The following is a 27,351-nucleotide window of genomic DNA, read 5'->3' on the forward strand; positions in this document are numbered from 1 at the left end:
GTGGTTGGGCTGTATAATATCCACAGCGGTGTGCCTGAAGGGACGAGTCCGTCACAATGCTCCCCCTTGTGGAACACCTCGTCCTACCCAGCGCGCCCGCAATCGGGTCCGCTTGGGATCGTTCGAAGCCCTGGCACCCATCGCCTCCCAAACACAATCACCCCGTTAGCTCCGTTTGTCTGGACAGCCAATCCGCATTCCCGTTGAGCCTCCCTGGACGATACTGAATGGTGAAGTTGAAGAGCTGTAGGGCTAGGCTCCACCGTAATAACCTGCCATTGTCCCCGGCTACCCTGTTCAGCCATACTAAGGGGTTATGATCCGTAAGGACGGTGAAGGATCGCCCGTACAAATAGGGTTGAAACTTGCGGAGAGCCCAAACCAAAGCCAGGCATTCTTTTTCAATGGCGGCGTAGCTCACCTCCCGGGGAAGTAGTTTGCGGCTGATGTATGCCACTGGGTGTTCGTCGCCATCGTCTCTGACCTGGTTTAGTAGTGCACCCAACCCGAACGTAGAAGCGTCTGTATGGACGACAAAGCCTTTGGATGCGTCTGGTGCAGCTAGTACAGGAGCTTGCACTAAAGCCTGTTTGAGTTGTCTGAACGCCGCCTCGCACTCCGGAGACCACAGGACTTGTCGGGGCAAACTCTTTTTGGTCAGGTCAGGGGTTTTGCAATAGTGCTATAGTTGGGGACAAACTTACGGTAATAACCCGCAGTCCCTAGGAACGCTAGGACCTGTGTTTTAGTACGTGGTACTGGCCAGTTGGCAACCGCCTCTACTTTAGCGGGCTCTGGTCTCTGTCTCCCACACCCCACCCGGTGTCCTAGATATTGGACTTCAGACAGACCAATGTGGCACTTGTCTGGCTTAATTGTCAGCCCTGCATCGCGGATTCTGTCTAGCACTGTCCGTAGATGTTCGAGATGTTCCCCCCAGGTTGCACTATGGATGGCTATGTCATCTAGATAGGCGCAGGCATACTCCTGCAACCCATCCAGCAGGCGGTCTATCATCCGCTGGAAGGTAGCCGGTGCATTCTTCATCCCAAACGGCATGACTTTAAACTGGTACAAGCCGTATGGGGTGATGAATGCAGACTTCGGCCTAGCCTCCGCGTCCAGAGGTATCTGCCAATAGCCCTTGCATAGGTCTATAGTGGTGAGGAACCTTCCCCCTACGATCCGGTCTAATAAGTCGTCTACCCGGGGCGTCGGGTACGCATCAGTCACGGTGCGGTCATTCAGTCGCCTATAGTCAACACAGAATCTGGTGGTGCCATCCTTTTTAGGGACGAGAACGACTGGGGAAGCCCAGGGGCTTACGGAGGGTTCGATGACCCCGAGATTTAGCATCTCCCTGATCTCCTGACGCATGCTTTCTCGGACAGCATCAGGGACGCGGTAAGCGGGTTGCCTTAAGGGATGGGGGTCTGTGGTCTCCACTTTATGAACCGCTGGGTGTAGCCAGGTAGAGAAGAAAACATGGCTCGTCGTTCCTCTAAGATCTGGGTGACCTGGCCCTTTTCTGAGGGGGGCAGCCCTTCTCCTAGCCTAACACTTTCTAACTTTTCTGGGTTTCAATATCCCCTGGTAAGCCGGGCAGGGGCAGACCCTCCCATTCCCCTACAGCGGGGCCGCATATGGCGACCACCGCCTCCTCCCTTTCCAAGTACGGCTTCAGCATGTTCACGTGGAAGGTCCGCTGGACCCGCTCATCTGAACATCTGGCCACAATATAGGTGGTGTCTCTTTTTTTTTTTTCTTTTTTTTTTTTTTTTTTGGATATTGGATGATCAAAGAGAATGTAAAACTGTGATGTACTAAATGTTATTGTGATTGTGCAATATCCCCCTTCCCTTTCTTGCTTTCTGTATCCTTTTATGCTTCTGGAAAAAAAAAACAAATAAATAAACATTTGATAAAAAAAATATAGGTGGTGTCACAGAGTCGTTGCGTTATCTTGTAAGGACCCTGCCAGGCTGCCTGCAGTTTGTTTTGCTTGACCGGACGGAGATCCAATACTTTTTGCCCTATCTGGAAGGTGCGATCCCTAGCCGTCCTGTCATACCACCTCTTCTGTCTGCCCTGAGCTCTCTGGAGATTGTCCTTCACTGGGGTCGTGTATCTCTGGAGCCTATCTCGGAGCCCCAATACATAGGTAACTACGGACGGGTCGTCTGTTGGTACCGTGCCTTCCCAGTGTTCCCGTAGGAGGTCTAAGGGGCCTCAAACCCTCCGGCCGTATAACAGCTCAAAGGGGGAGAACCCTGTGGATTCCTGTGGGACTTCCCGGTAGGCAAACAAGAGATGGGGCAGGTGGCGCTCCCAGTTCTTGTGCTCTGCAGGCAAAGGTCCGAAGCATCTGCTTCAGAGTGCCATTAAATCTCTCGCATAACCCATTGGTTTGCGGAGCAATAAAGGGGTTTAATGCCGCACAACTTCCAGAGCCGTTGGGTTACCTCTGCGGTGAACTGTGTCCCTTGATCGGACAGCAGCTTCTGGGGAAACCCCACCCGGGAGAATATTTGCAACAGCGCCTCCGCTATGGTTTTGGCTTGGATGTTGCTTAATGCTACAGCCTCAGGGTACCGGGTGGCATAGTCCACCACGGTAAGTATATATTTCTTCCCCGCGGGGCTTGGCTTAGTTAACGGGCCAATAAGATCGACTGCAACCCGGCTGAAGGGTTCTTGCACTATGGGCAGGGGTCTTAATTTAGCTTTCAGATGATCCCCTCACTTGCCTACCCGCTGGCAGATCTCGCAAGTCCGCCAGTAGTCCCTAATGTCCCCGGAGATACCAGGCCAAAAAAAGTTCTGGGTGATTCTATACCTCGTTTTTCTCTGTCCTAAATGTCCGGCCAAGGGAATGACATGTCCGATGCGTAGTATGTCTGCCCTATATTTCTGGGGTATCACTAGCTGCGGCCTGGGCGCTTTACCAGTCTGTTTCCCCCCATCCGCGGCACTACGATAGAGTCTGTCCCCTTCCCAATGGAACCAGTAGTCGTCCATCCCCCCAGGCTTACTGAGAGCCTTCTGTCGGTACACTGCTAGGGTGTCGTCCTGTTGTACTTCCTTACTGGAGTCTGTCGGGGAGTCCCAGGTGAGGAGGTCGGGGCCAGAGTCAAGGTCAGTGGGTCTTACCTGGGTCTCTTCGGAGGGAGTTGGCTTGGTTTGTTGGGCTTGTAGCCGGGTGGTTACAGGGTGTGCTTCCGCAGGCTTGGAAGGGCCAAATGTGGAGGTGAGATGGCCTAAGTCGTTGCCCAGTAGAATTTCCTCTGGAAGCCCAGTCATGAGTCCAGATGCACCTGAGCCGTGGGTATTCGATGTACTTTGCCCCCTGCGACTTGTACTGCCACAAATTTTCCAGTTGTTACCGGGTACTGGTACCCTCTGGGGATCCACCATGGTTCAGGTGGCTCCGGAATCACGGAGCCCCCTGGCCGCTTTTCCATTGAGTAACACAGGCTGGCAGTGATGATGGCGGTTGATCCCCGCAATGGCTTGTACGATGTCAGCCTCGTGTAAAATTCCCCAGTCTTCTTCCTGACCAACACCTTGAACCACTTTGCGCCGGGGCCTTCCTCGATATGGTCCCGATGGCTGGGTGTGAGGTTCGTCTTACCAGGAGGAATCCGAAATGCAGGACTGGAACACACTTGCTCAGAAACAGAACACACACAAGGGGCCTGGTGAGGTTAACAGGGCACTTGGCAGTGAACTGTAAGCACGAGTGGTCAGAGAGAAGCCGTTTAGCAGACCAGGGTCGGGACGTCAGAGATACACAGGAACCGTTTAGATAGCCAGGATCAGGAAGCCAGAGGTACACGTAGTCGGTATGGATAGCCAGGGTCAGGATGCCAGAGATACACAACGTTGCAGGGATAGCCAGAGTCAGGAAGCCAGAGATAACACGAGAGCCGTTTAGCAGACCAGGGTCGGATACCGGGATAACGAGAGAAGTAAATATACACACTGGAGGAGCTCACGATATACAGAAGGGATCAGTATAACTGAGCACTGGACACACTGAGAGAGAAGTTTAAATAGCCCGGGGGGGTGTTCCCCGACGTCTGGGACGTGATCGCATCCTGCGTCGCCATAGCGACGCAGCGGAATCCAGTCGGCGGTCAGCCTCATAAATATGCATGAAGCGGCCGCACGCGCGAGCGGCTGCTTCATACTCCAGCGAACGGTGCCGGCGTTTCAGCCGGGAGGGAGAAGAGGACGTCCGGGAGCCACTTAAGGTAGGTGCAGGATTCCCCCGCGAGACGCGACCTCCGGGTGCGTGGATGACCTGGCTTGAGGGGATGTAATTTGTGAAATCTTTGAACACACATCGGAGCGTGGACCTGACTCGCAGGTTCCCAGGTATTCTCTTCCGGGCTATACCCCTTCCATTGTATCAGGTATTCGAGATGTCCTCGATGGATCCTGTAATCGACAATTCTTTGTACCACGTATTCTTCAACTCCATCGATGACAACTGGAGCCGGAGGAGGAGGTATCCGGTTAGGAAAAGGATTGGCTACCCAAGGTTTGATCAGTGACACATGGAATACCGGATGGACCCGACAGGTAGAGGGGAGTTTCAGCTGCACTGTCACTGGGTTGATGATCTTTGTGATGCTGTATGGGCCAATGAACTTAGGTCCCAGTTTCTTGGAGGGGATCTGCAAGCGCAAATGACTTGTGGATAGCCAGACTTTATCGCCGCAGTGGTAAGTAGGGGGACTGGAACGATGGCGATCCGCATATAATTTGTAGGCTTTACGGGCTTTGATTAAATTTTGCTTCAGGACTCGAAATTGCCTTGTTAAAGTGGTGACTCGATCTGAAATTCCGGAAATCGTGGGTGCGGTTGGCAGACCTGGAATCATAATGGGGTGGTACCCATAGTTCGCATAGAATGGTGACATCTTTATAGATCGTTGTTTTTGATTGTTGTAGGTAAATTCTGCGGAAGGGAGGAACTGGAGCCAATCATTCTGAAGGTGCGTGGTGTAACATCTTAGATAATGTTCTAATATTTGATTTAGACGTTCATTCTGACCGTTGGTTTGTGGATGAAACGCTGTGGACAAGGTGGGACGAATGTGTAGATTGCGGCAGAACACCTTCCAGAAACGAGACGTGAATTGTACTCCACGGTCTGAAGTGATGGTGTGTGGTAATCCATGAAGCCGGAACACAGTATCCAGGAACAAGGTGGCCTTGGTGGAAGCGGAAGGGATGCCAATGGTGGGAATAAAATGTGCCATTTTGGTGAATCTATCAATCACCACCATGATTGTGTCGTGTTTCTTTGAGGGTGGTAAATCTACAATAAAGTCCATAGAGATTTCAGACCAGGGAACCGAAGGAGTGGGTAATGGGCGGAGAAGGCCCATTGGCCTTCTGCGTAAGGTCTTGGTACGAGCGCAGGTGGTACATGAACGGACAAACGAGGTCACATCTTGATCCAGCAAAGGCCACCAGAATTGGCGACGAACATGGTCTGTGGTCTTCTTAATGCCCCCATGTCCGGAGAGGAGAGAATCATGGCAGGTTTGTAGAACTTTTAAACGAGCCGGAGTCAGAACGAATATCTTATCACGGTAGTATAATAGGTTTTGGATACGACGAATAGGGGGGTTTGTTCTTGGGACTATGGCTCTGCGGGATAAAGAGCGAATAAAGTCCATAAGAGATGGTTGAAGGGTGAGGAAGAGGCTGGAGGGAAGAATAGTGTCCGGTTGGGTCTCTGGACAACTCCATACAGGAGGTAACCGAGACAATGCATCTGCTTTGGTATTGCGAGACCCAGGGCGGTACGTGATATGTAGATTGAATCTTGTGAAGAAGAGAGCCCACCGAGCTTGTCTAGGACAGAGTCGCCGTGCGGAGCGAAGATATTCAAGATTCCGGTGGTCGGTATATACCGTTACTTGAATGAAGTAGCGTCCAGTTTCGGTACCTCTTTCACAAATAAAACAAGAGACACTTCTTTATTTCAAAATTTTATTAACGTCAGAATGGAATTATTTGTCCGCGGTGCGGACTTAAAATACTTCAGCACCGCGACACTCAACCTTTATTAATATGTCATAAAGTGTCAAATATTATAAACACAACAAATTTGACACAACATATATCAATAATTATTGTCAAAACGAAAGACAACATAACCAATTGTAACCATTAATAACCAAATTAATAACCTGCTGGTATGGGCGTGCCCACCTGTATCTCTGCTGGAACTGCCGGCGTCCCCTAGCGCGGCAGTCACATGACCTTACGATTCACAGAGGCGCATGCCCCTGGAGTGTTCTGCACTTACACCTCTGTGCACCACAAGTAACCATACCTAGAGGGTTAACTCCTGCACCGCACCAGCTTAACAAACCAGAGTACCCGGCAGAGCCAAAAAATAGGGGAGGGATGGGCGGGAAAAATCTCTTTGAAAATAATTGCCCCTATAGGCCACGACCCTTCCTTATATACCCCCCAGGGAGGGTAATTACCCCCTCCCCTCTGGCCCTGCACGTGCCACCAAACTTAACTCCTTCAGTGCTAAAATTTCCGCTTAGTCATGCCTTAACCCCTTAAACCGGCTTGACCATGGGTACCTCGTCCGCACTACATTCATGGGGCCCCTCTGTCCAATTCTTTCCCTCCGGGGCTGTTCTGGATGTTGAGTCCCTTCCAGCAGATGACGCCAGGTGTCCAGAGCCTGTTTTATGGCCAGTAATTCTCTGTCCCCCACGCTATAGTTCATCTCAGCTGGAGTGAGTTTACGCGAGTAGTAAGCCACCGGATGCAATCTTTGTTTCTCCCCATGTCTCTGGGACAGGACTGCTCCTACCGCTAGATCCGAAGCATCCACCTCCAAATGGAAAGGTTCAGCCACCTTGGGTTGAATGAGGATGGGAGCGGTGGTAAAATGTAGACTTGGGCACCAGGGGGCTCTTCGTGTTCGTCTTCGTGCTCGTCTACGGGGGGGGGGGGAATCTTCGTATTCCGCGAATATTCGCCCGTTCCTGTCTTCTCTTCGGGCGAATATTCGCGGACATTCTTCGTGCTCGTTTAATCTTCGTTTCCTTCCCGGTTGCCTAGCAGGGGTTAATACGGGGTTAACAACACATCGGAGCAGCTGCCGTGAAGGAACGTGTGTGCAACTCTATTGGTTGTTTCGGCAGGGGGCTGGTCTGGCATTAACTAGTGAATTGCAGAACTGCAGAACGCACTTCATTCGCTGATGGCAGGCCAGCCCCCTGCCGAAACGACCAATAGAGTTGCACACACGTACCGAGGTGTACTGTACACAAAATGACCTAGAGACAAATGCTCCAAGGAACTTGGCCTCCGTTTATCATACACAGTCACACATCCATAGATGTTTAATAAAAGAATAGGGATTATTTTACATTTTTAAATTGATTTTGGACCACTTGTAATACATGCCTAACATTTGCTACCTATTTACAATGGCATACTTTGCAACAACCCAACTTTTACTGGACAGGACTGGAAAAAAGCAGGACTGTCCACCAAAATCTTGGGTGTGTTGGCAGGTATGCGGATGGAAAAATGTTGGACAAGAACTAAAAAATAGCTTAGGGTTAATGTACGGTTATGTTTAAGATTAGTAGCGGTGCACTGCTTTGGTTAAAGATGTATTATGTCTAAATAATAATTTAATTTTAATTTTAATGGGTTTTAAAAAAAATTAGGGGTTAATTTAAATGTATTTTAAAGTTAGATTTATTATTTAGTACTTTATTATATTTATTTAATGTTTATACTAGTGCTACCTACCGAGCTATAACTACCAACGTGTATTTGCATACCTAGTTTAGCTAAATTAGATGGGACAGGACTGGAAAAAAGCAGGACTGTCCCTGAAAAAGTTGGGTCTGTTGGCAGGTATGTGGATGGAAAAATGTTATAGTATGAAGTGTGAGTTATAGCGTTAATGCTAGTGAGTGTAGAAGTGAAGGCCAGGACAAATAACAAGAGGAAAGGTCCTTGTGAATTGTGCATTGTACGTGTATGTGTTATGTGTGTTATGTGTGTTGTCACTGTGTTATATGTGTTATGTGTGTTATGTGTTATGTCACTGTGTTATTTGTGTTATTGTGTGTGTTATGTTTGGTTGGTTGTGTATCAGAAGGAAAATAATGAAATGGAAATGGAAAAGGAAATGGGAAAGGCGAATGAGTGGGCAATTGGCGACCCACTCACCTGTTTCACCCCAGGGCAAAGCACCCAAACACTGTCAGTCCTTGGCGTTTGGGAGCGGACTTCCAGAGATCAGACACAAGGCCCTAGCGTAAGCTGGCTACATTGGCGGAGGTAGCAGGCGTTGCCACACCGCAGCAAGTGCAACCAGGGGGAGAAACTACCCTCTCCATTAGGGACATTTGAGGCATGATTTCAGCTAGGAAGCGAACTGGCAAAAGATGCTGGCACCACCACCAGCAGCAGCGTTGGAAAAGGAAAAAGGTGAATGAGTGGGCAATTGACGACCCGCTCACCTGTTTCACCCCAGGGCAAAGCATGAAAGTCTGTCAGTCCATGGCGTTTGGGAGCGGACTTCCAGAACTCAGACACTAGGCCCTAGCGTAAATTGGCTACACCGGCGGAGGTAGCAGACGTTGCCACACCACAAACACGTGCAACCAGGGGGAGAAACTACCTTAAACATTACAGAGAAAAAAATTAACTTTCCAAGCTAAGAGCTGGGTAACCCAACTTGGGCAGATTGAATTTAAGGAAGGCAATCTGCTCCATCAGATGAGGTGCCATGCGTGAGCGCTGTGGACTCAGTATGTTTCCAGTCATAGAAAACACGTGCTCACTTTGAACAGTGGTTGGCGGACATGATAGTAGCTGCTGCGCAACCCATGAGAGTGCAGGCCACACACTCTTCTTTTCATCCCAGTAGCTAAGAGGATCAACATTAGGCGCAGAAGGAACTTCACAGAGGTAAAGTTTGACCATTTCAGCAGCACTACTCTCCTTTCTGCTGCTAGCTCTGTCAGATGGTCCAACTATACTCCCAAGTGCCTCTTCCCAAAACGCAGCTGCTCCACTCAGCTGTATTGTGCTGCTTGTGGCACTGCTGCTGATGCTGCTGCTAGGAGTAGCAGACCACATCATCTCTTCCTCCTCCTGCACCTCTCCCTCCTCGGACAGCATTCCCATTTTACGCTGCCAGTCACGCACCTTGTTGACCAATTGCTCCCGGTAGCTACTGAGAACATTAAATTTCAAAGCTAGCTTTCCCTTAATTCTTGGATCGCAAAGGCACGCTAGCATCATTTCGGGACTCTCTTCCATTCGTTTGCGAAGGTGTACTTTTAGCAGATCCTTCAGCTTCCTGACTATGGCTGCTACGTCAGGATGTAGAGTGCCACCTTGAACAGCCTCACGGTTTCCAAGGAACACATCCATCTTGCTGCCTAGATGGGAGAACACTGGGATTACCTGGGCCAGACTGGCAGTGTTTGAGCTTAAATTTTCTGTGGCATCCCTGAATGGTTTAAGGACTGCCACTAGCTGGGCGATCACTGTCCAATCCTCCCTATTCAATGGAGAGGTAATCCCAATATTGTGCTCTGAGGCAAGATTATGGATTGCCCTCTGCTGCTCCAAAATCCTCTCCAGTATGTCTAACGTGGAGTTCCACCGTGTACTGAAATCCTGACGTAGGCAGTGTACGGGAAGACCTGACCTCTCTTGCTCTTCCCTCAAAAGTTGGCTAGCCTTAACACTATGGTGAAAGTGCCCAGCGATCTTTCTGCAGCGGGACAGAACTACTGCTGCCACATTAGTTCCTTCTGACATTGCTGCCTTCACTACAAGATGGATGATGTGGGCTGCACAGCGCACACCAACAATATGACCATCTCGCAGCGCTTTCACCATATTGGCACCTCCGTCAGTTACCACAAAACCAACTTCAACATTGGTGCCCGCCTCTGCTCCCACCCAAAGGCTAAACATTTTCCTCATCGCATGCAGAATGTTTTGGGAAGTGTGCTTTTCATCCATCACTTCTGCATGGAGAAGGAAAGATCGGTAGCCTGCTGCAGCAGCTTCCTTAGACACACCGGGCTGCCACCAGTGTGCTGTCAAAGAAAGAAAGGCATGCTGGCCGCTAGGTGCACTCCACAAATCTGTAGTGAAATGAACAGACTGACCAGCAGCCTTGGAAAGCTCCTCTTTCACTGCTGCAACACAGGACCGATACAATGAGAGGACAATGTTCCTGCTGAAAGTGGAACGTGACGGAACTGTATATTGTGGAGCCACAGCCGCCATCAATTGTTTGAAAGGCTCCCATTCGATCATAGAGAAGGATGCCCCTCCAACAGCAATGAACTGACCAATCAGTCGCGTTACTTTATTGGCCTGCTGTTTGGGCATTGACCTTTTGGATTGGAATGCCACAAATTGTTCCAGGGTGGGCTGGACATGCAGTGCTCCAACCTGCCTTGGTCTCTGGCTGCCAGCACTAGTTGTTGCTGTTGCTATTGGCTCAGAAGAAGAAGCTGTTGGGGTTTTTCCACGGCCACCAGCTATGCTGCCTGCACTAAGTTTTACTTCTGCATCTTTCCCCAATAGCACAGCGTTGTGTTGAGTGCTGAGGTGATGCTTCATGCTAGCACTGGTAAAATGGCCAGACACTTTCCCTCTGCTTCTTAGCTTCCCACAATGTTTGCACTTTCCATAGCGCCCTTCTTCAACATTTTCAAAGTGCTCCCAAATTGGGGCGCGCATAGCCTTGGAGTGTGCCTTGGGTGCTGCTCTTACTGCTCGGGGTGGATGAACAGAGGCAGAACTAGTGGTGGTGGGGCTGGTGGTAACAGTAATGGCCATAGTGGGACTGCTAATTGCTTTAGATTTGCTAGGTTTTGCTGCTGCTGCTGCTGCTGGTGGTGGTGATGGTGATGATCGTAGCGGAGAAGGTGGAGGCTCAGGGGAAAATTGTGCACTAGTCATTTGGACACTGCTCCCTGAGGAATCTGATTCCTGATCACTCATCTCCTCTACTTCCTCTGGCTCATAGTCTAGCTCTTCATTAGCCAGATCGAATGGAATTCCTGCTAGGCTGGAGCTAAGACTGATATCGTCGTGAGACTCGTGACTAGTAGTAGTGCGAGCAGGAAGAATAGACTCTGCACTTGGCCTCTCAGTCTCAGGCTCCTCTGCTACCTCGCTAGGTGGAGTTCCACTATGTGTAGCCCTCTCTCTAACTGTCTTTACAAAAATTTTGTAAGGACTTGGTGGCTTGCTAGAGGTACTAGGAGGACATGGCGTGGCGGTACCAGTGGGAACAATAGGCGCAGCACTAGTGGTGGTAGAGGCGGTAGAGGTGGGGGTGGTGGTTTTCCCTACAAAGGAATGAGATCGCTTTGGTTTGGGACCCCTCTGAGTCTTGCTGCTAATTTGGCTCTGCTTGGTACCTTGCATGCTGCTGGTGGATGGGGAAGATGCTGCTTGGGGCAAAAGGCACTTCTTTTTAGTCACTGGGCTGGTACTACTTGTGCTACCCTTTAACTTTGAACGTGCTTCTGGTGCTTTAGGCTTTCCGTAAAAAACCATAGAGCTTGTGGGCCTAGCCGCACTACTACTGCCTGCTTTTGGTGCCTTTCCTTTACTTGATGATCCTTCAAGCAATGCTTCCCCAAATGATAAGCGAGAGCTTGGCCTACTTGGCCGACTAGACTGACGCAAAGGCTGCATCTTAGAACTGGTGGTGGTGCTGGTGGTGGTGCTGGTGGTGGTAGATGGAGCTTGTCCCTCCTTAGTCCCAAAAGGAGGATCCATTTCAAATTTTGTGTTGTGTGTGTAGTGTAGTATAGTGTAGTGTAGTGTTTAAAAAACTATAAAAATAAAAAAATAAAAAAATAAAAATAAAAAAAAGGAAAAACGAATTAAAGACAAAAAAATTAGAGGAAGTTCTCTTCAGTGCTACTGCTTAAAAAGTAAAACTATGCACTACTGCACTGTGCTGTGTGCAATCTGCCAAAGTCCTAAAGTTATTTAAATTATTAACTCAAGATTAACTATTTAAGAACTAGCAGTATTTTATTTTTAATTTGAATTTACACGGGCCTAAGAGCTTAGCCTACTAAGCTATAGCTAAAACTATATTTCCTTACTATAAGTCTACCTCTAGGCAGACGCTCTCAAACCCACTAAGCTAAAGTGAGGTTAAATCAGATTCAGTATATGATTTATTAATTAATATTAAGTTATATAATATTAATAGATTAGAACTAATTTACTTGTATATTATGTATTATAGATAGAAGAATATAGATTATGAATTAGAATTTAGAATTAGAATTACTTATATTATAGATTATGGATTAGAATATTATTATTTATAATATATTATAGATTAAGATTAAAGAAGATTAGAATTATTTTAGTACTACAGCTAGTAGCTTGAAGCTTTGCTTAGTACAGCTCGTCACAGTCAATTTTTCTTGAAAAGAATTAGAAATAAAATAAAATGTCAGAGCAAAACCGTTAGCTTCACTGCTTGCTGCACTCACTAGCCCAACAAGTTCACTTCACTGATGGACTGAGGTGAGCAAAACACTAAGGGTACTTTTAATAAAATTGAAATAAAATGTAAAATAAATGAGAAAATCTTTGCAAAACAGTTAACGTCACTGCTTGCTGATCAAAAAAAAACACAGCACTTATGCGGCTGCACTCACTAGCCCAACAAGTTCACTTCACTGATGGACTGAGTTGAGCAAAACAAATGAAATAAAATGAAAGATTAATTAAGAAAAATTGACTTGGTCTCTTACTGTTGCTAAAACAAAGCACAAACTATAGAGCTGCAGCACCAGTACTAATAAGATTAGCTGAACTATACGCTAGTAGTAATTAATTAATATTATTACTTTTATTTATAGCTAATTTAATTAACTATTAAGACAAGAAAGAATTATAGAATTATTGATATTAATGATTTTAGATTAGACACTAGTAGATGTCTTGAATGTCTACAGTACACTCTACACTAGTATACTATTACTAACTATAACTGACAAATATATATATAATTTTATAATGAATTCAATTATTAATTATATTAATTAATATTACTGATTTTAAATTAGACACTAGTAGATGAATGTCTACAGTACACTCTACACTAGTATACTATAGTATATATAGTATATATATACATATATGACTGACAAATATATATATATATATATATATATATATAATAATGAACTATTAAATTATAGATTCTATTAAATTATTATTTATAAATTCTATTTAATTTATTTACACAGGACAGGCAATAGGCACTAGTGCCAGCCCAGGGCAAGGGCACCCCAGTGCCACTGAGGCACTGGGTGCACTGTCAACTCAACAGCACTTACACTACAGTTTTTTTTTGTCAAGTCTCCGTTTCATAAAAAATCAGGTATACAATAGTGTGTTACATCCGAGAACATACCAAAAAGCACACGTGGGATATAAAGGCACAAAGTACTGCATAATAAATCACGATGAAACAGTGGTCATAAGGCATACGATACATTATTACACAGGACGAGGACCATGCATAACAGAGAGCATCATGACAAATACCACCAGATAGAAGTACATGCGAGTACAGAGTGCGTGCCAAAGGTGCACAACAATCAGGGCACACAAGAGAAGAGCGGTGTCCAGAAAAGACCCCCTCAACACGGTTCCAATACACAATGCATGTGACAAGAAGGTACGCATGGAAGCACACAAGCATGTCAGTGCACGGAGAGGGAAGTAACAGAAACTAAAAAACATCAAAATCATGAACACAACATAAAAGTCAGATGGCGCGGGTCGCTACAGCCCCACAACACAGGGGTACGGGAGATGCAATCAAAAGACACAGAAGGAGAATTACACCCAGGAACAGGAAGGAGGAGCCGCGTAAGTGAATCCGAGGGAGGCGAATCCGTGCTGACCCAAGGGTACCTCAGGTGGACTGTAAAAGAGCAGGGAAACGCGGGGAAGAAGTAAGCTCCCTCCACCAGAACCAACGCTTGTTGTACAAATATTCCTTGCCCCTGGAAGCCCACACCAATTCCTCCATGTGGGCAAAAAAGTTCATCCTACTAACCCAAGCCTGGATCGGTGGAGTGTCACGGCTTCTCCAAAAACGGGGAATGACAGCTTTGGCCGCACTCAATATATGGTACGTCACTGAGTGCCCATAAACACCGACCGGTAGCGGTGTATAGTGCAAGAGAGCCGCCTCAGGCGTCAGCACATAGTTACGGTCATTAACTTCCCGAATCACTCCCTCCACAAGTTTCCAAAAGGGGGCAACCAAGGGACAAGTCCACCAGATATGTAAAATAGTGCCAGGATCAGCCTCACACCTCCAGCAACGGTCCGGGTGCGGGAGCGCATCCTCCTCCAGTGCCACCCACTGCTTAGGAGCCCTAATAGTCCACTCAACCACTCGACGCAGATGAGCTGCATGGTAATACAGCTCCAAATGTGGGACACCCAGGCCTCCCATGAGCTTAGGACGGACCAGATGGGAAAAAGCGAGGCGATGGTGTCCGGACGACCAAATGTACTTCAAAAAAACACGGTGGCATTGCTTAAAATAATCTCTGGGAATAAAAATCGGTAGTGCGTGAAAGAGGTACAGGAACCGAGGCAAGATGTTCATCTTAACCACGGCCACCCTTACAAACCACGATACGTGCGGGAAGGCCCACTTACACAGGTCCTGAGAGACACGCTGGAGGATAGGGACAAAATTCAGGGAGAATAGAAGGGAGAGATCCGCAGGCAGTTGGAGGCCCAAAAATCGAAGGGACGAGTCGCACCATTTAATGGGAAACCTAGAGCCCAACTCCCGCCTAGTAGCGTCCGCCAGGTGAACACCCAATATCTCCGACTTACCTAAATTAATCTTATAGTTAGAAAAGGCTTGGTACGTCTCCAGTTCCTGGAAGAATTGGGGGAGGGACGTAAGGGGAGCAGACAGGATCCCCAACATGTCGTCTGCGAACAAGGCGAGTTTATGCTCCACCCCCGAAACCAACATCCCGGAGATACCAGGGTTGGCTCTAATGGCATTGGCCAAAGGCTCCATACTAAGTGCGAAAAGAAGGGGGGAAAGGGGGGAAAGCACCCCTGACGAGTCCCATTGGCCAGGAGAAACGGGTCAGAGAGAAAGCCATTAATCTTGATTCTAGCAGATGGATTAAAATAGAGCACCGAGACCCAGTTACAGAAAGTCGCACCCAGGCCCAAGCTGCGCAACACTTGGAATAGACAGGGCCACGAGACCCTATCGAACGCCTTCTCAGCGTCCGTGGAGATCAGAGCCAGCGGGATGTTAAGGCGCCCAGCCCGGTCAAGAACGTCAAGCACTCTGGCGGTATTATCCCTCGCCTCCCGCCCCGGGACAAAGCCAACCTGGTCCAGGTGGATGAGCGACGGGACAAGGGGCCCCAAACGGGTAGCAAGAATCTTAGCCAATAATTTTATGTCAGTGTTGAGTAATGAGATGGGACGGTAGCTTTCGCAAAGGTCAGCCGCCTTGCCCGGCTTCAGGATAACAGTAATATGGGCAGTGTTGGTATGTGGGTCAAAGTGGTCCCCATTAGTCATGCCATTAAAGTGGCAACGAATTGATTGTAATAAGCTTTCGTAAGTCCGTCAGGGCCAGGACTCTTGCCATTGGGGAGAGATTTAATGGCCGCCACCACCTCAGCAAGGTCAATCGGGGCATCCAGAAGCGCAGCATCTGACGGAGAAACACGCCTAGGTAAATATTTAGCCAAATACTGCCGCAAGGAGTCCCGAAAGGAAGGTGCCAAGCCCGGAGCAGGAGGGAGGTTGTATAGGGAGGCATAATAATCGCGGAAGCAGGCAGCTATGTCAGGTGTGGAGTGTCGGGTGGCGCCGGAGCGATCCCGGACCTTCGGTATAAAGGACTGGGCCCTCTTAGCACGGAGAGCCCTAGCAAGCAATCTACCCGCCTTGTCCCCAGACTCATAGAAGTGACTACGGGTCAAGAGATAAAGCCTCCTGGACTGACTATCCACTAGGGACGCCAATCTCTCCCGCAGAGCAACCAACTGGACCAGGAGGGCGAGGTCTAAAGTAAGCTTATGCTTAGTCTCCAAACTAGCGATATCATTAGTAAGACGCATGATTTCACCCAAGCGGGCACAAGCACTTACACTACAGTTGATGACAAATTAAATAAAAAAAAAAATTAAATTAATCAAATTATTATTATTAATTATATTAAGTAGCACTGAAGTGAGGATGAAGTACACTGTGAGAAATGGCAGGCTAAGGCTTACCAGTCTCACACAGAACAGAACAATCTCTCTGTAACGCTCGGATGCAGCACAGCAGTGTTGCCAAAGCAGTCACAGCGAAAAATGAATGGATCTCTCAGGCAAGCTCTGGTCTTATAAAGGCGCCTTCAGAATTCAAAAAACAGCAGCACAGGCATTGGACGAGACCCTTAGCGTGACGTCACAAGAGTGAGCTGATTGGACAGACGAGATCAGCTCACTCCTGTTTGAAATTTTGGCGGCTGCGTGGTTGTGAGTCTTCGTCTTCGCCTACGTTTTGCCGGCACTGTATTCTCTTCGGCGTGTCTTCGGAACGAACAAAAAAATGGCCTCTTCGTGCTCGTTTTCATGTTCGCCCGAAGACGAATGCGCAAGTCTAGTAACCAGCTTGTTTACTTCTTCTGCTGGAAAGAAGAAGGATTCTTCCGATAGTTCCCCCTCCTCTAGGGATTCGGGATCTTACATCTGCCAATCCTTTTCAGGATCTGAAGTGTAAGGATACTGACCAGAGGGCCGGAACCCAGGCCGAGGGTCGGGGCCCACAGATCTAGGCTGAGGTAAAGAAAACATAACAGAGGTTTTGATCTGCTGAAAAGTGGACTGAAGCTCAGCCTTCATCCATTCCTTGAATTCTGAAATGGACTCCTCTCTGGCTTTGAGGCAGGATGAGCAAAATTTCCTAGAGGCGTCAGACATTGTAGCCTTGCAGTTTTTACAGGCAAAATGTTTCGTCTTGGATGCAGCCTACCTAGGAGCTGGTGATTCTTCAGGGAGGTCTGGCTTATCTAGCGACATCCTAATAATAAAGGATAGGAGACGGTTAAAACAAAAAGAAAAAACAAACGCAGACAAATTCCCATAGACTCATAACCTACTTGGGTTAAGAGGCAGAAAACACCAGAACAGAAAATCTCAGGAAGCCAGGACTCTTCATCAGAAGAAAACTGCAAACTAAAAGCAGTACAAGCTAATAAAAAACCTTACCAAACCGAGGGAAAAAGGTCCAGAAAACCGCCAAAAAGCCTTCTCTGACCTGAGAGCTGCTTACAGATCTGCCCCCTTCCTGACCTCAGATGCCTCCTGACAGACTGAGACGAGACCGGAAGCACGCCACCGCAAAGATCAGACGCTTCCTGGCTGAAATCGTCGGCAGACTGAAGCAGAGTCCCGGCGTTCTGCTTCCAGTTAGCCTGCCCAAGGGCTGCTAAAGGTAAGTAGGCTAGAGTCCTTCCAAGGACCCTGAGTGAAGGAGCCTTTCCCTGCTCCGGTAAACAGGTTCCTACCGAGGAGAGGGCTTAAATGGCCGAGAAACGCTTGCCCGCTACCCAAAGCGGGGGATGTACCTACCCGGATAGGGCAGGAAAGAACTGTGGGTACAGGGGAGGTTCTGGGGGTTTAAATCTTCCCTGCCCTATTCAGATAGGCGGACCTATCTCATATGCTACCGGGAGTAAGAAGGGAAATTTATCCTCGCTCTCGTGGACTATGCCACCGGTTACCCCCCTAGATTTGCTTAGAGAGCACTGGCAGGGACCGAAGGGCCGACCATAGTAGAATACGTGTTGGCCTTCTGGGATAGATTGAAGAACCACACGGACATGGTCCGGGAAAACCTTCAAGTGGCGCAAGGTTGGCAGAAACGGTGGTACGAGCGGACCGCCCCGGAGCCGTGCCTTTGAAGTAGGGCAGAAGGTCCTAGCGCTTAAACGATCCCGTCAGGATAAGCTGCAGGTGGTGTGGCAGGGATTGTATCGGGTGGTGAAGCAACTGTGCAACACCACCTACATGGTAGCTAAATGTGCAGACGGAAGGATCCAGCGAACCTTCTGTGTGAACATGTTGAAAGCCTACCAGGAGCGTCCCGAGGAAGTAGCAATTATTTGCACCCCGGCGATAGATGACCCTGAGGGATTACCGTTGCCCCAGGTAGCGTCAGGGACGAGGGAACTTGGCGCGATATAGTTAGCGGTGCAGTTAGGGGAATCCCAGAAGGCCCAAGTTCGCCAGCTGTTAGATCAGAGAGGCGGCTTACTCTCTGCCCTCCCCGGATGCACCACTGCGTGGAGACTCCAGGGCAGACCCCGTTACGCCAAGCGGCGTACCGAGTTCCTGAGTCTGTCCGAGAAGGGATGTTAATGGAGATTAGGGAGATGCTCGATCTGAGAGTGATTGAGACGTCCGAGAGCCCCTTGGCTTTTCCGGTAGTCCTAGTGCCTAAGAGAGATGGGACGACCCGGTTCTGTGTAGTCTACCGCAGGCTCAATGACCGGACTGTGACTGACACGTACCCCATGCCCCGAGTAGATGATTTGTTACACCGCATCTCTCGTGGTAAGAGAGATCGGCCTTCATCACCCCATTGGGACTATACCAATTTAGGGTAATGCAGTTTGGGATGAAGAACGCTCCGGCGACGTTCCAAAGGATGGTAGATCGACTTGTCGATGGCCTCCAGGACTATGCTTGCGCGTTGCAATCGGAGTTAGCCACCTAACCAAAGAAACACCCCTAAGCTGACCCGTTGGGGTCTAGCCGGGTCTGTCACTGGAAACAAAGGGGGGAGTAATGTGATGGTTCCAAGAGTCACCCTACCCCTCAGTTAATGTTATCCAGTGACATGAAACTCTTTAATGTGTTATTAATAAAAATGTATATTATTGCCTTATTTTGTAAAAGTTTGCACACGGCACACTAAGGTCTGAGAGATAATCTAATAAAGATAATGTGTGCTCTTTATCTCCCAGACTTAGTGGTACCGGTGTCCTGTTGTATTGCTCCTCCCCCCCTCGTGGTGTCCCTACCTATAAAAGGCGACACCTGTCCCATAATAAACAGTTAATCCTTTTGTTGTACCTAAAGACTAGTCTTGCCTGGTTATTTGGGTACCGGATAGCGATATCCCTTTACTTTGCTTGGGGATATTGCCTACAGATTGCGGGGAATTATTGTCCTGAAGGGAGAAGTCGCTCTTGGCGGAGAGGGACAACCTGAGGTCCCTGGTCGGTCCGTCACACCGACACTAGCAGAGCAGGGCTCACGAGCTGGTCCGGTGACCCTAGCTTCACGGCACCGCAGCCCGCCGAGGCGTAGCTGAGTACAGTGCCGTAAATGTCCTGAAAAGAACAATTAGTGACCCAGCGGGTCCCTGAAGCATTAGACGAAACTAACGTTCCAGGGAAGTAACAGACTTTATTGGGGAAACACACAGGCTTATATACAGGTTAGGTGATAAAAAGGTCATAAATCAGGCACACATCTTCCCTCCCTGCCCAGACGGTCCGGCACCACGCTTAGGCAACCGAGCCCCGCAATATCCGTAGGGACCCCAGCAAATCGAAGTTTCCCCGGGACAGCCGGCGTTTGTACGATAGCCGCACCGCCTGATCGCCACCTCTCTAGCGGCTCCAGTGACAAGGGATCCCCAGTCTCTGCGGGGGTGTCTGGGCTACGAGAGCCGAAGTCCATGGGTAGAGCAGGTGATACAGGGATGAGGTAGGACAGGAAGGGGAGCCAAGCGGCAGTAGGTTGAAGCTTCCCCCGGGATGGACCTCGGGACAGCCGGCGTGGGTTCGATAGCCGCGCCGGGGCAGTTATGGTTAATGAGGGTCTTTAGGGTTAATTTAGGGGCAGTAATGGTTAATGGGGTGTTTAGGGTTAATTTAATGCTGAGGACTGAGGGTTAATTTTATAAAGTTAACTAAAGGTGCAGTTAGAGGTAAAGCAATCTAAAAGCAATCTTAAGGTGGGTAATCTAAGAGGAATCTAAATCCTGGGGGCAGTGAAGATTATTAATGTATTTATTTATAAAAGTGTGGTGTCCGTGATATTCTCTGAATGGTTCGAATCTCTGAACGATTCTCTGCCTTCAGTGACATCGCTAGAGTAGGCAGGCAGGAGGGTTCATTGACGCTAATGAAAGGGGCGGGGCCAATCGTTAGTTTGACTGCAGGGAGGGACTGGGGAAACAGTAACTTCTATGAGTCACACTGAGTGATCCGAAGATTCGGATCATGAATCGGATCATTTCAATGACCGACTCGAAATGATCCGATTCACTTTACTGATCCGAACTTTGCATCACTACTTTGGGGTATAGGAAGGGTTAATCCCTTCTTAGCAATTAAGCTTTCAGAGGCAAGGGAGATGTCTACAGTGGAGCTACTCACGGCTCTCTCTCAGAATGATTATCAAATTCATTAATACGCTTCCCAGACCATTGCCAGCTACACGATCATCACACAGCTGAGTGATTCCCCGGCTTCTGCCACATTAATTTGCGGTAAACCACAATTTCCTATGCAATGCTGCCACCGTGTGGTAGCACTTGCCCACCCACCTTTCTTGAGAACCATATTTATCCGTGTAAGTGCTGGCAGTTTTGCCTCGAATTTTAGCCCTAAAACGGGGTATGGTGTATAATGTAGTTTGTATGAATGGTGTTTAGCCACCGTGAAGCTCAGCAACTAAACATCGGGCTGAAAAACTGCAGTGGAAAGCAGTTGCCTTTAGGGAAGTTTGCAGCAAGTTTATAGCAAGACAGATACAGCTTGTTCCAGAGATTATGGGTGGCTCTGAAAAGAGCCTTTTGGTGGTGTTGGCCAATTGCTCTGAGGTTACCGATTACCGCACTCACTTGCTCTTGGCAGGCTTGTGGCTCTCGGTCTTCTTGGGCAAGAGCACCGCCTGGATGTTGGGTAGAACACCTCCCTGAGCAATGGTGACCCCTCCGAGCAGCTTATTGAGCTCCTCGTCGTTACGAACGGCAAGTTGCAGGTGCCGAGGAATGATACGGGTCTTTTTGTTGTCGCGTGCAGCGTTACCAGCCAGCTCCAATATCTCAGCAGTCAGATACTCCAACACCGCTGCCAGATACACGGGTGCGCCGGCTCCTACTCTCTCGGCATAATTACCCTTGCGAAGAAGCCTATGCACACGGCCGACAGGGAACTGCAGACCAGCTCGGGAAGAACGTGTCTTCGCCTTGGCACGAACCTTTCCACCTTGTTTTCCTCTGCCAGACATGATATCTCTCGACAAACCACCACCCTGATAACCGACTAAGAAACACGTTAAAATGAAACGCCGCACCCTTACCCAGCTATTTGTAGCTTCCCCCCGTGACGCTATTCGTCACTGATTGGTTCCTTTTCAAAACATCCAATCGGGTGGACATAGTCTGAGACACCAATCGGTGTAGGCACTGCGGTTCATGGGCGGCCGCATCTGCACACGTGACAACCTCATCGAATCGGACGCGAGACAGCAGAACGGCCTTATTTGCATGCGGTGCCTATAAAGGGAAGGGCCCAGCGCAGTTACGCTTCAGTGTTCATCACTTTCTCCTGTGTTGCGTGTTGAAAGGAAAATAGACGCGATGCCTGATCCAGCGAAATCTGTGCCTGCTCCGAAGAAAGGCTCTAAGAAAGCTGTTACGAAGACTCAGAAAAAAGACGGGAAGAAGCGCAGGAAGAGCAGAAAGGAAAGCTACGCGATCTATGTCTACAAGGTATTAAAGCAGGTGCATCCAGACACTGGCATTTCCTCCAAGGCCATGGGCATCATGAACTCGTTTGTCAACGATATCTTTGAGCGCATTGCCGGGGAAGCTTCACGCCTAGCCCATTACAACAAGCGCTCCACCATCACTTCTCGGGAGATTCAGACTGCTGTACGCCTCCTCCTTCCTGGAGAGCTGGCCAAGCACGCTGTGTCAGAGGGCACCAAGGCTGTTACCAAGTACACCAGCGCCAAGTAAAGTTCTCTTTGTTCTTTCTTTAAACAAAGGCTCTTTTGAGAGCCACCCACACGGTCTGTCTCAGAGCTATGTGAATGATCTAGCCCAGGGGTGTCCAAGTTTTTTCTGCAGTGGGCCACTTCATCAGAATTGTATACGTGCGCGGGCCGCACTCATTTTTCACTGTGACAAAAAATATGGCCTTTAATAAAATATGCAGATTAAAATAAAGTAAAATGACACAAAACCTTTACTCTTCCTCTCACTGATTTCTGGGCCTAGAAAGTTTTGCGACTACAAATTCAGGATTCCCTAGATTTATTCTAGGGATGAACTAAAATGAAAATTCTGGACCAAAACATTCAGGGTTCACTTAGCCAAAACCGAAAATGACCCCCACCTTTAAAAATAATAATAAAAACTCACATTTTTAATAAAAGTAGGTAACACACAACTGGACAAAATTAGCAAAATGACTTGGCAACCAGTAAATGCTGACAACCCAGACAACCAGTAAATGATGGTACCTAGGCATGATGGGACTGTGCTCGCTGTGATTGCTGTTAGCAATCACACTCCTCTCATGCCAAGTCAGCCAGTACATGCTGGAACAGGGTGGCTGTAAGTGATGTGCAGACCCCATACTGCTGGCAGCATCACTACACAAGGGGGGCAGCTAGCTAGGTTTCAGCATGTACTGGCTGACTTGTCATGATAGGAGTGTGATTGCTAACAGCAGTCACAGTCCCATCATGCCTAGGTTCCAGCACTTACACATCCATTCAGTAAATGCTGAAACCTAGGTATGATGGGACTGTGATTGCTGTTAGCAATCACACTCCTATCATGCCAAGTCAGCCAATACACGCTGGTACAGGGCGGCTGTAAGTGATGTGCAGACCCCATACTGCTGGCAGCATCAATACACAAGGGGGCAGCTAGCCAGGTTTCAGCATGTACTGGCTGACTTGGCATGATAGGAGTGTGATTGCTAACAGCAATCACAGTCCCATCATGCCTAGGTTCCAGCACTTACACATCCATCCAGTAAATACTGGAGCCTAGGCATTATGGGACTGTGATTGCTGTTAGCAATCACACTCCTATCATGCCAAGTCAGCCAGTACATGCTGGTACAGGGTGGCTGTAAGTGCAGACCCCATACTGCTGGCAGCATCAATACACAAGGGGGGCAGCTGGCCAGGTTTCAGCATGTACTGGCTGACTTGGCATGATATGAGTGTGATTGCTAACAGCAATCACAGTTCCATCATGCCTAGGTTCCAGCACTTACACATCCATGCTATCACACACACACACACTAATTTATTCATATAATCATTCATTCACAGATTCATTCCCTCAATCACACACACTCATTCAAACACCCTCCCCACCCCCTTACCTGTACTGCAGCTCCTCGATGCCGCTTACAGACTTCAGCAGGGGGCGCGGCCTCCCTCTGCCTTCTCTGCTAAAGCACAGAGGAAGTAGGATGTCATGTGAACTCCGCTTCCTCTGTGTGCAGTCCAGAAGACCCTCCCACAAGTAAGTAGCAGGGCTTGAGGTGCGGCTCTCGTAAGATCGGTTGCCCTGGCTGCCGATCTTACGCGGGCCGCACCTCGAGGTCTCGCGGGCCGCATTTGGCCCGCGGGCCGCATGTTGGACGCCCCTGATCTAGCCCTTTTGTCGGACTATTAGCTCTCCAGGTTAGCTGGGGTGTTGTGCCCATCGACCAGGCTATCTGGGAAGAGAAGCCCAAGGTGAAGGGGCTCCTGTGATGGCAACGACCTGTACCCCGACTGGGTATTCCAGCTAATTGCCGATTTCTCTTGCTGGGATCTAAGAGATTAACCCCTTCACCGCCAGACAAAACTAGCTTTGCAGAGAGAAGGGGCTGCTTTACCACTGCGGCTAGCCGAAGCTGAGCAACACAGTAGGGCTATTGTCCTGAAAAGGAAAATGCGTGATCCTAGCAGAGGACACAGCTCTTCAGAAACCCCGGTGGCGCTGTAGTATACGGAAGTATAGCAATACAGCGCTCTACCGCCCTGAAAAGGGCAGCGCCGAATCCGACATGACGCGGTAGTGCGGACATGTGGCACACGGACAGGATAAGACACGAGGGGACGACAAAGGCATAATAAAAATCACACACATACTGGGACATACAGAATTAAGAGAACTACACCACAGACGGAACATAATAATCCTGGGCCGGCCCCCCTTCAAGCCAGCCATGGGCCAGCCACTTCAAGCCAGCCATGGGCCAGCCTTTGGAGGACACCAGCTGCTGATCCCAGCACATGTTCTGCAAACGGGCCCAACTCCCAGCACTCCGATCCTGCCAGTAGCTCAATCTATAGCCAGACCCGGCCACTGTTAAGCTGGTTATTTCAAGGCATGCATAGAAAAACGCGGGCAGACACGGGGACAACATGATCATAGCCCAGGAGAGTGTGTGGGTGGCTCTGAAAAGAGCCGTTGGATGTTTCCGGGTGACGAGTCAACAAGCTTAACCTCCGAAACCGTACAGAGTACGGCCTTGGCGTTTCAAGGCATACACCACGTCCATAGCGGTAACGGTTTTCCTCTTGGCATGCTCAGTATAAGTGACTGCGTCACGAATCACATTCTCCAAAAACACTTTGAGCACACCACGGGTCTCCTCATAGATCAGCCCAGAGATACGCTTTACACCTCCTCTGCGAGCCAAACGGCGGATAGCAGGCTTAGTGATACCCTGGATGTTATCCCGAAGCACCTTCCTGTGCCTCTTTGCGCCACCTTTCCCGAGTCCCTTACCTCCTTTGCCACGGCCAGACATGCTCACGTTTACTCCACGAGTTCCACAGCACAATAATCGCGTACGGCCGGCCCGCTTTCTTTTATGCGTACTGGACGGACCTGATGGGGAACTGCACCAGTCTGCCTCAAGGGGGCGTTGCTTTTTTAATATATGCTTGTCGTTGGTTGGCTGGAGAAGCTTCCAAGCGTGCCTCAGCCACCGATTGGCTATTTAGGAATATCAAAAACCTTAATGCTTTTGCCTCCCTCACCTCCACGTGATCGCTTTCGACGATCCCTCATTTACCACTAGGTGGCAGCATTTCGCTGTAAATAAACGCTAAACGGAGACCAAGATAAAGGCGGGCTTTTAGCTTTTGCCGTATCGCTATTAACGGTCAGCCAGTACACAGCTTCACTAGGTAGGAGGCTGACCAAAAGAAAGGAGAAGAAATAAATAAAAAAAGAACCGCAGCTAACGAATAAATGAACGATTCGCGCATGTAATTAAAATAAATATATAAAAAGATAACGCTCCACACCGAAGTCTCTTGATCAAAGGCGGGCTTTTTCAAACCATCGTCCTAGCCTATGAAAAAGAGGGGCGTGATTAAGCGTATCCAATCACATTCACCGCTACTCTATAAAGGGGTTGAGTTGGCCACAGAATCGTTATAGTTCTGTTGTATTCGTCAGTGAATCAGATCTGCACGCACCAGCATGGCTCGCACCAAGCAGACAGCCCGTAAGTCCACCGGAGGAAAAGCTCCTCGGAAGCAGCTGGCGACCAAAGCTGCGAGGAAAAGCGCTCCGGCTACTGGTGGTGTGAAGAAGCCGCATCGCTACCGCCCGGGCACCGTAGCTCTTAGGGAAATCCGCCGTTACCAGAAGTCCACTGAGTTGCTTATCCGAAAGCTGCCTTTCCAACGGCTGGTGCGTGAGATTGCTCAAGACTTCAAGACCGATCTACGTTTCCAAAGTTCTGCTGTTATGGCTCTCCAGGAAGCCAGCGAGGCTTACCTCGTAGGGCTTTTCGAAGACACCAACTTGTGTGCTATTCACGCTAAGCGGGTTACTATCATGCCAAAAGATATTCAGCTGGCTCGTAGGATCAGAGGTGAACGTGCCTAAGTAAACGTGGTGTGGGCGAACACTGTTTCCCCCTCACCCCTCACAAAGGCTCTTTTAAGAGCCACCACGTTGTCACTCAAACGAGCTTGTGTTTTGTGTCTCCCTTCGCATGCACGAAATTAACCCTTTTGCTCGCGCCCAAACTTGAAATATCTCACACCGCTATCCCACTACCGAGCGAGCCCTTGAGCGGCCGAGTCCCCGGCTGGGCATAACGACTAACGGCAAAGCACAATCTTTAAGACCGCCCCTTATCTCTATTGTGACGAACCCTGTCTGATCCTCACTGTTATTATTATTATTATATTTATGTGTACCCGGTTTGAATGTGGCTGCAGCTCCAGCCTTCAAAGAGACGATCCTATAATCTGGCTGGGGCTCTTAATCAGCCAGCACAGCCCTATCTGCCCAGACGGCACCCGCACTACAGGGGGGATAACACAGGTGGGGGAACCCATTGTATCCCTTAATCCCCTCACCTGATACATCCCCTGTATACTGATGGGATTTGTGAGGGGATGTGACTGATGGGATTGGGGGTTGGGTTTGGTGCACAGTGAATGGAGATTGTATATAAGTTCTGTGTGTTTGTAATAAAGGGAGTTCTGTTTTTAACCTCAAAGCATGAAGTTCTGTCTCATGATTGAGGGAAGTGCTGGTCTGTGACTGCTTTCTTCGGACAGCCACAGCGTGTCCGCTTACTGGGAGAGGGAAGGAGCTGACGGGCGGATGTGTCCAGTCTGGGGCACAGGACGATCCGTCACATTGGTGGCAAGTGGTGGGATCTACTCCTTCCAGGCCAGAGCGGACCAAAGCAACTAGCTGCAGAACAAAATTATACCCTGGCGAGGAAGAGCCAAACGGATCCACAGATGGAGTGGATTGAACAGTCACCGGGATGCGGGGTGACTTGGAGGGGAGTCGAGACCCTCGAATCGGAGACTCCAGTATGGGAGTTTGAGAGACGGACCCGAGCCCGGCTCGTGAGATGGAGAGCGGCCCTAGAAAAGTGGAGTGCCCGCCAAGGTACACATCTGCCCACCCTAGAACAACGAATCAGGGACCAGGTGAATGGGAGGCTCTACTTGTTCGGGGGACATAGTAACATAGTTCATAAGGTTGAAAAAAGACCAAAGTCCATCAAGTTCAACCTATATACATATTGTGTCCCTACCGTGTTGATCCAGAGGAAGGCAAAAAACCCTTATGAAGCAGATGCCAATTGCCCCATACCAGGGGGAAAATTCCTTCCCGACTCCAAATATGGCAATCAGAATAAATCTCTGGATCAACGTTCTGTCCCTATTAATCTACTATCCATAACTTGTAATATTATTGCTTTCAAGAAACACGTCCA

The 27,351-nt window shown here is 48.8% G+C and overlaps 4 protein-coding genes across 4 annotated transcripts; 2 read left to right on the forward strand and 2 right to left on the reverse strand.

The window, feature by feature from the left end:
• Window positions 1-20,971: 20,971 nt before the first annotated feature.
• Window positions 20,972-21,586, reverse strand: LOC128468210 (histone H2A type 2-B-like). The gene is made up of 2 exons (XM_053449902.1): window positions 21,544-21,586; window positions 20,972-21,399 (listed from the first exon to the last, which is right to left on the reverse strand). The coding sequence occupies exons 1-2, from the start codon at window positions 21,584-21,586 to the stop codon at window positions 20,972-20,974; spliced, it is 471 nt and encodes a 156-aa protein (XP_053305877.1).
• LOC128468993 (histone H2B 1.1-like) lies at window positions 21,514-22,106 on the forward strand. Its single transcript, XM_053450796.1, has one exon. It carries the CDS (start codon window positions 21,717-21,719, stop codon window positions 22,095-22,097), a length of 381 nt encoding a protein of 126 aa, XP_053306771.1. The 5' UTR covers window positions 21,514-21,716; the 3' UTR covers window positions 22,098-22,106.
• A 2,476-nt stretch (window positions 22,107-24,582) lies between these two features.
• LOC128469018 (histone H4) lies at window positions 24,583-24,931 on the reverse strand. The gene has a single exon (XM_053450818.1). The coding sequence runs from the start codon at window positions 24,901-24,903 to the stop codon at window positions 24,592-24,594; it is 312 nt and encodes a 103-aa protein (XP_053306793.1). The 5' UTR covers window positions 24,904-24,931; the 3' UTR covers window positions 24,583-24,591.
• A 648-nt stretch (window positions 24,932-25,579) lies between these two features.
• On the forward strand, window positions 25,580-25,994 carry LOC128468911 (histone H3). The gene has a single exon (XM_053450726.1). It carries the CDS (start codon window positions 25,584-25,586, stop codon window positions 25,992-25,994), a length of 411 nt encoding a protein of 136 aa, XP_053306701.1. The 5' UTR covers window positions 25,580-25,583.
• Window positions 25,995-27,351: the final 1,357 nt, after the last annotated feature.

This window comes from Spea bombifrons, chromosome 11 (genome assembly GCF_027358695.1).
Source record: "Spea bombifrons isolate aSpeBom1 chromosome 11, aSpeBom1.2.pri, whole genome shotgun sequence".
NCBI classification, from domain to species: Eukaryota; Metazoa; Chordata; class Amphibia; order Anura; family Pelobatidae; genus Spea; species Spea bombifrons.

Excerpts from the sequence above, each read along its gene's own strand:
- LOC128468210 (XM_053449902.1), bottom strand. The coding sequence starts at position 21,586 with ATGAGGTTGTCACGTGTGCAGATGCGGCCGCCCATGAACCGCA. Across the intron at positions 21,400-21,543 it reads GCGGCCGCCCATGAACCGCA|TCGGTTATCAGGGTGGTGGT; the intron begins GTGCCTACACCG and ends CGTGTTTCTTAG.
- LOC128468993 (XM_053450796.1), top strand. The coding sequence starts at position 21,717 with ATGCCTGATCCAGCGAAATCTGTGCCTGCTCCGAAGAAAGGCTCTAAG.
- LOC128469018 (XM_053450818.1), bottom strand. The coding sequence starts at position 24,903 with ATGTCTGGCCGTGGCAAAGGAGGTAAGGGACTCGGGAAAGGTGGCGCA.
- LOC128468911 (XM_053450726.1), top strand. The coding sequence starts at position 25,584 with ATGGCTCGCACCAAGCAGACAGCCCGTAAGTCCACCGGAGGAAAAGCT.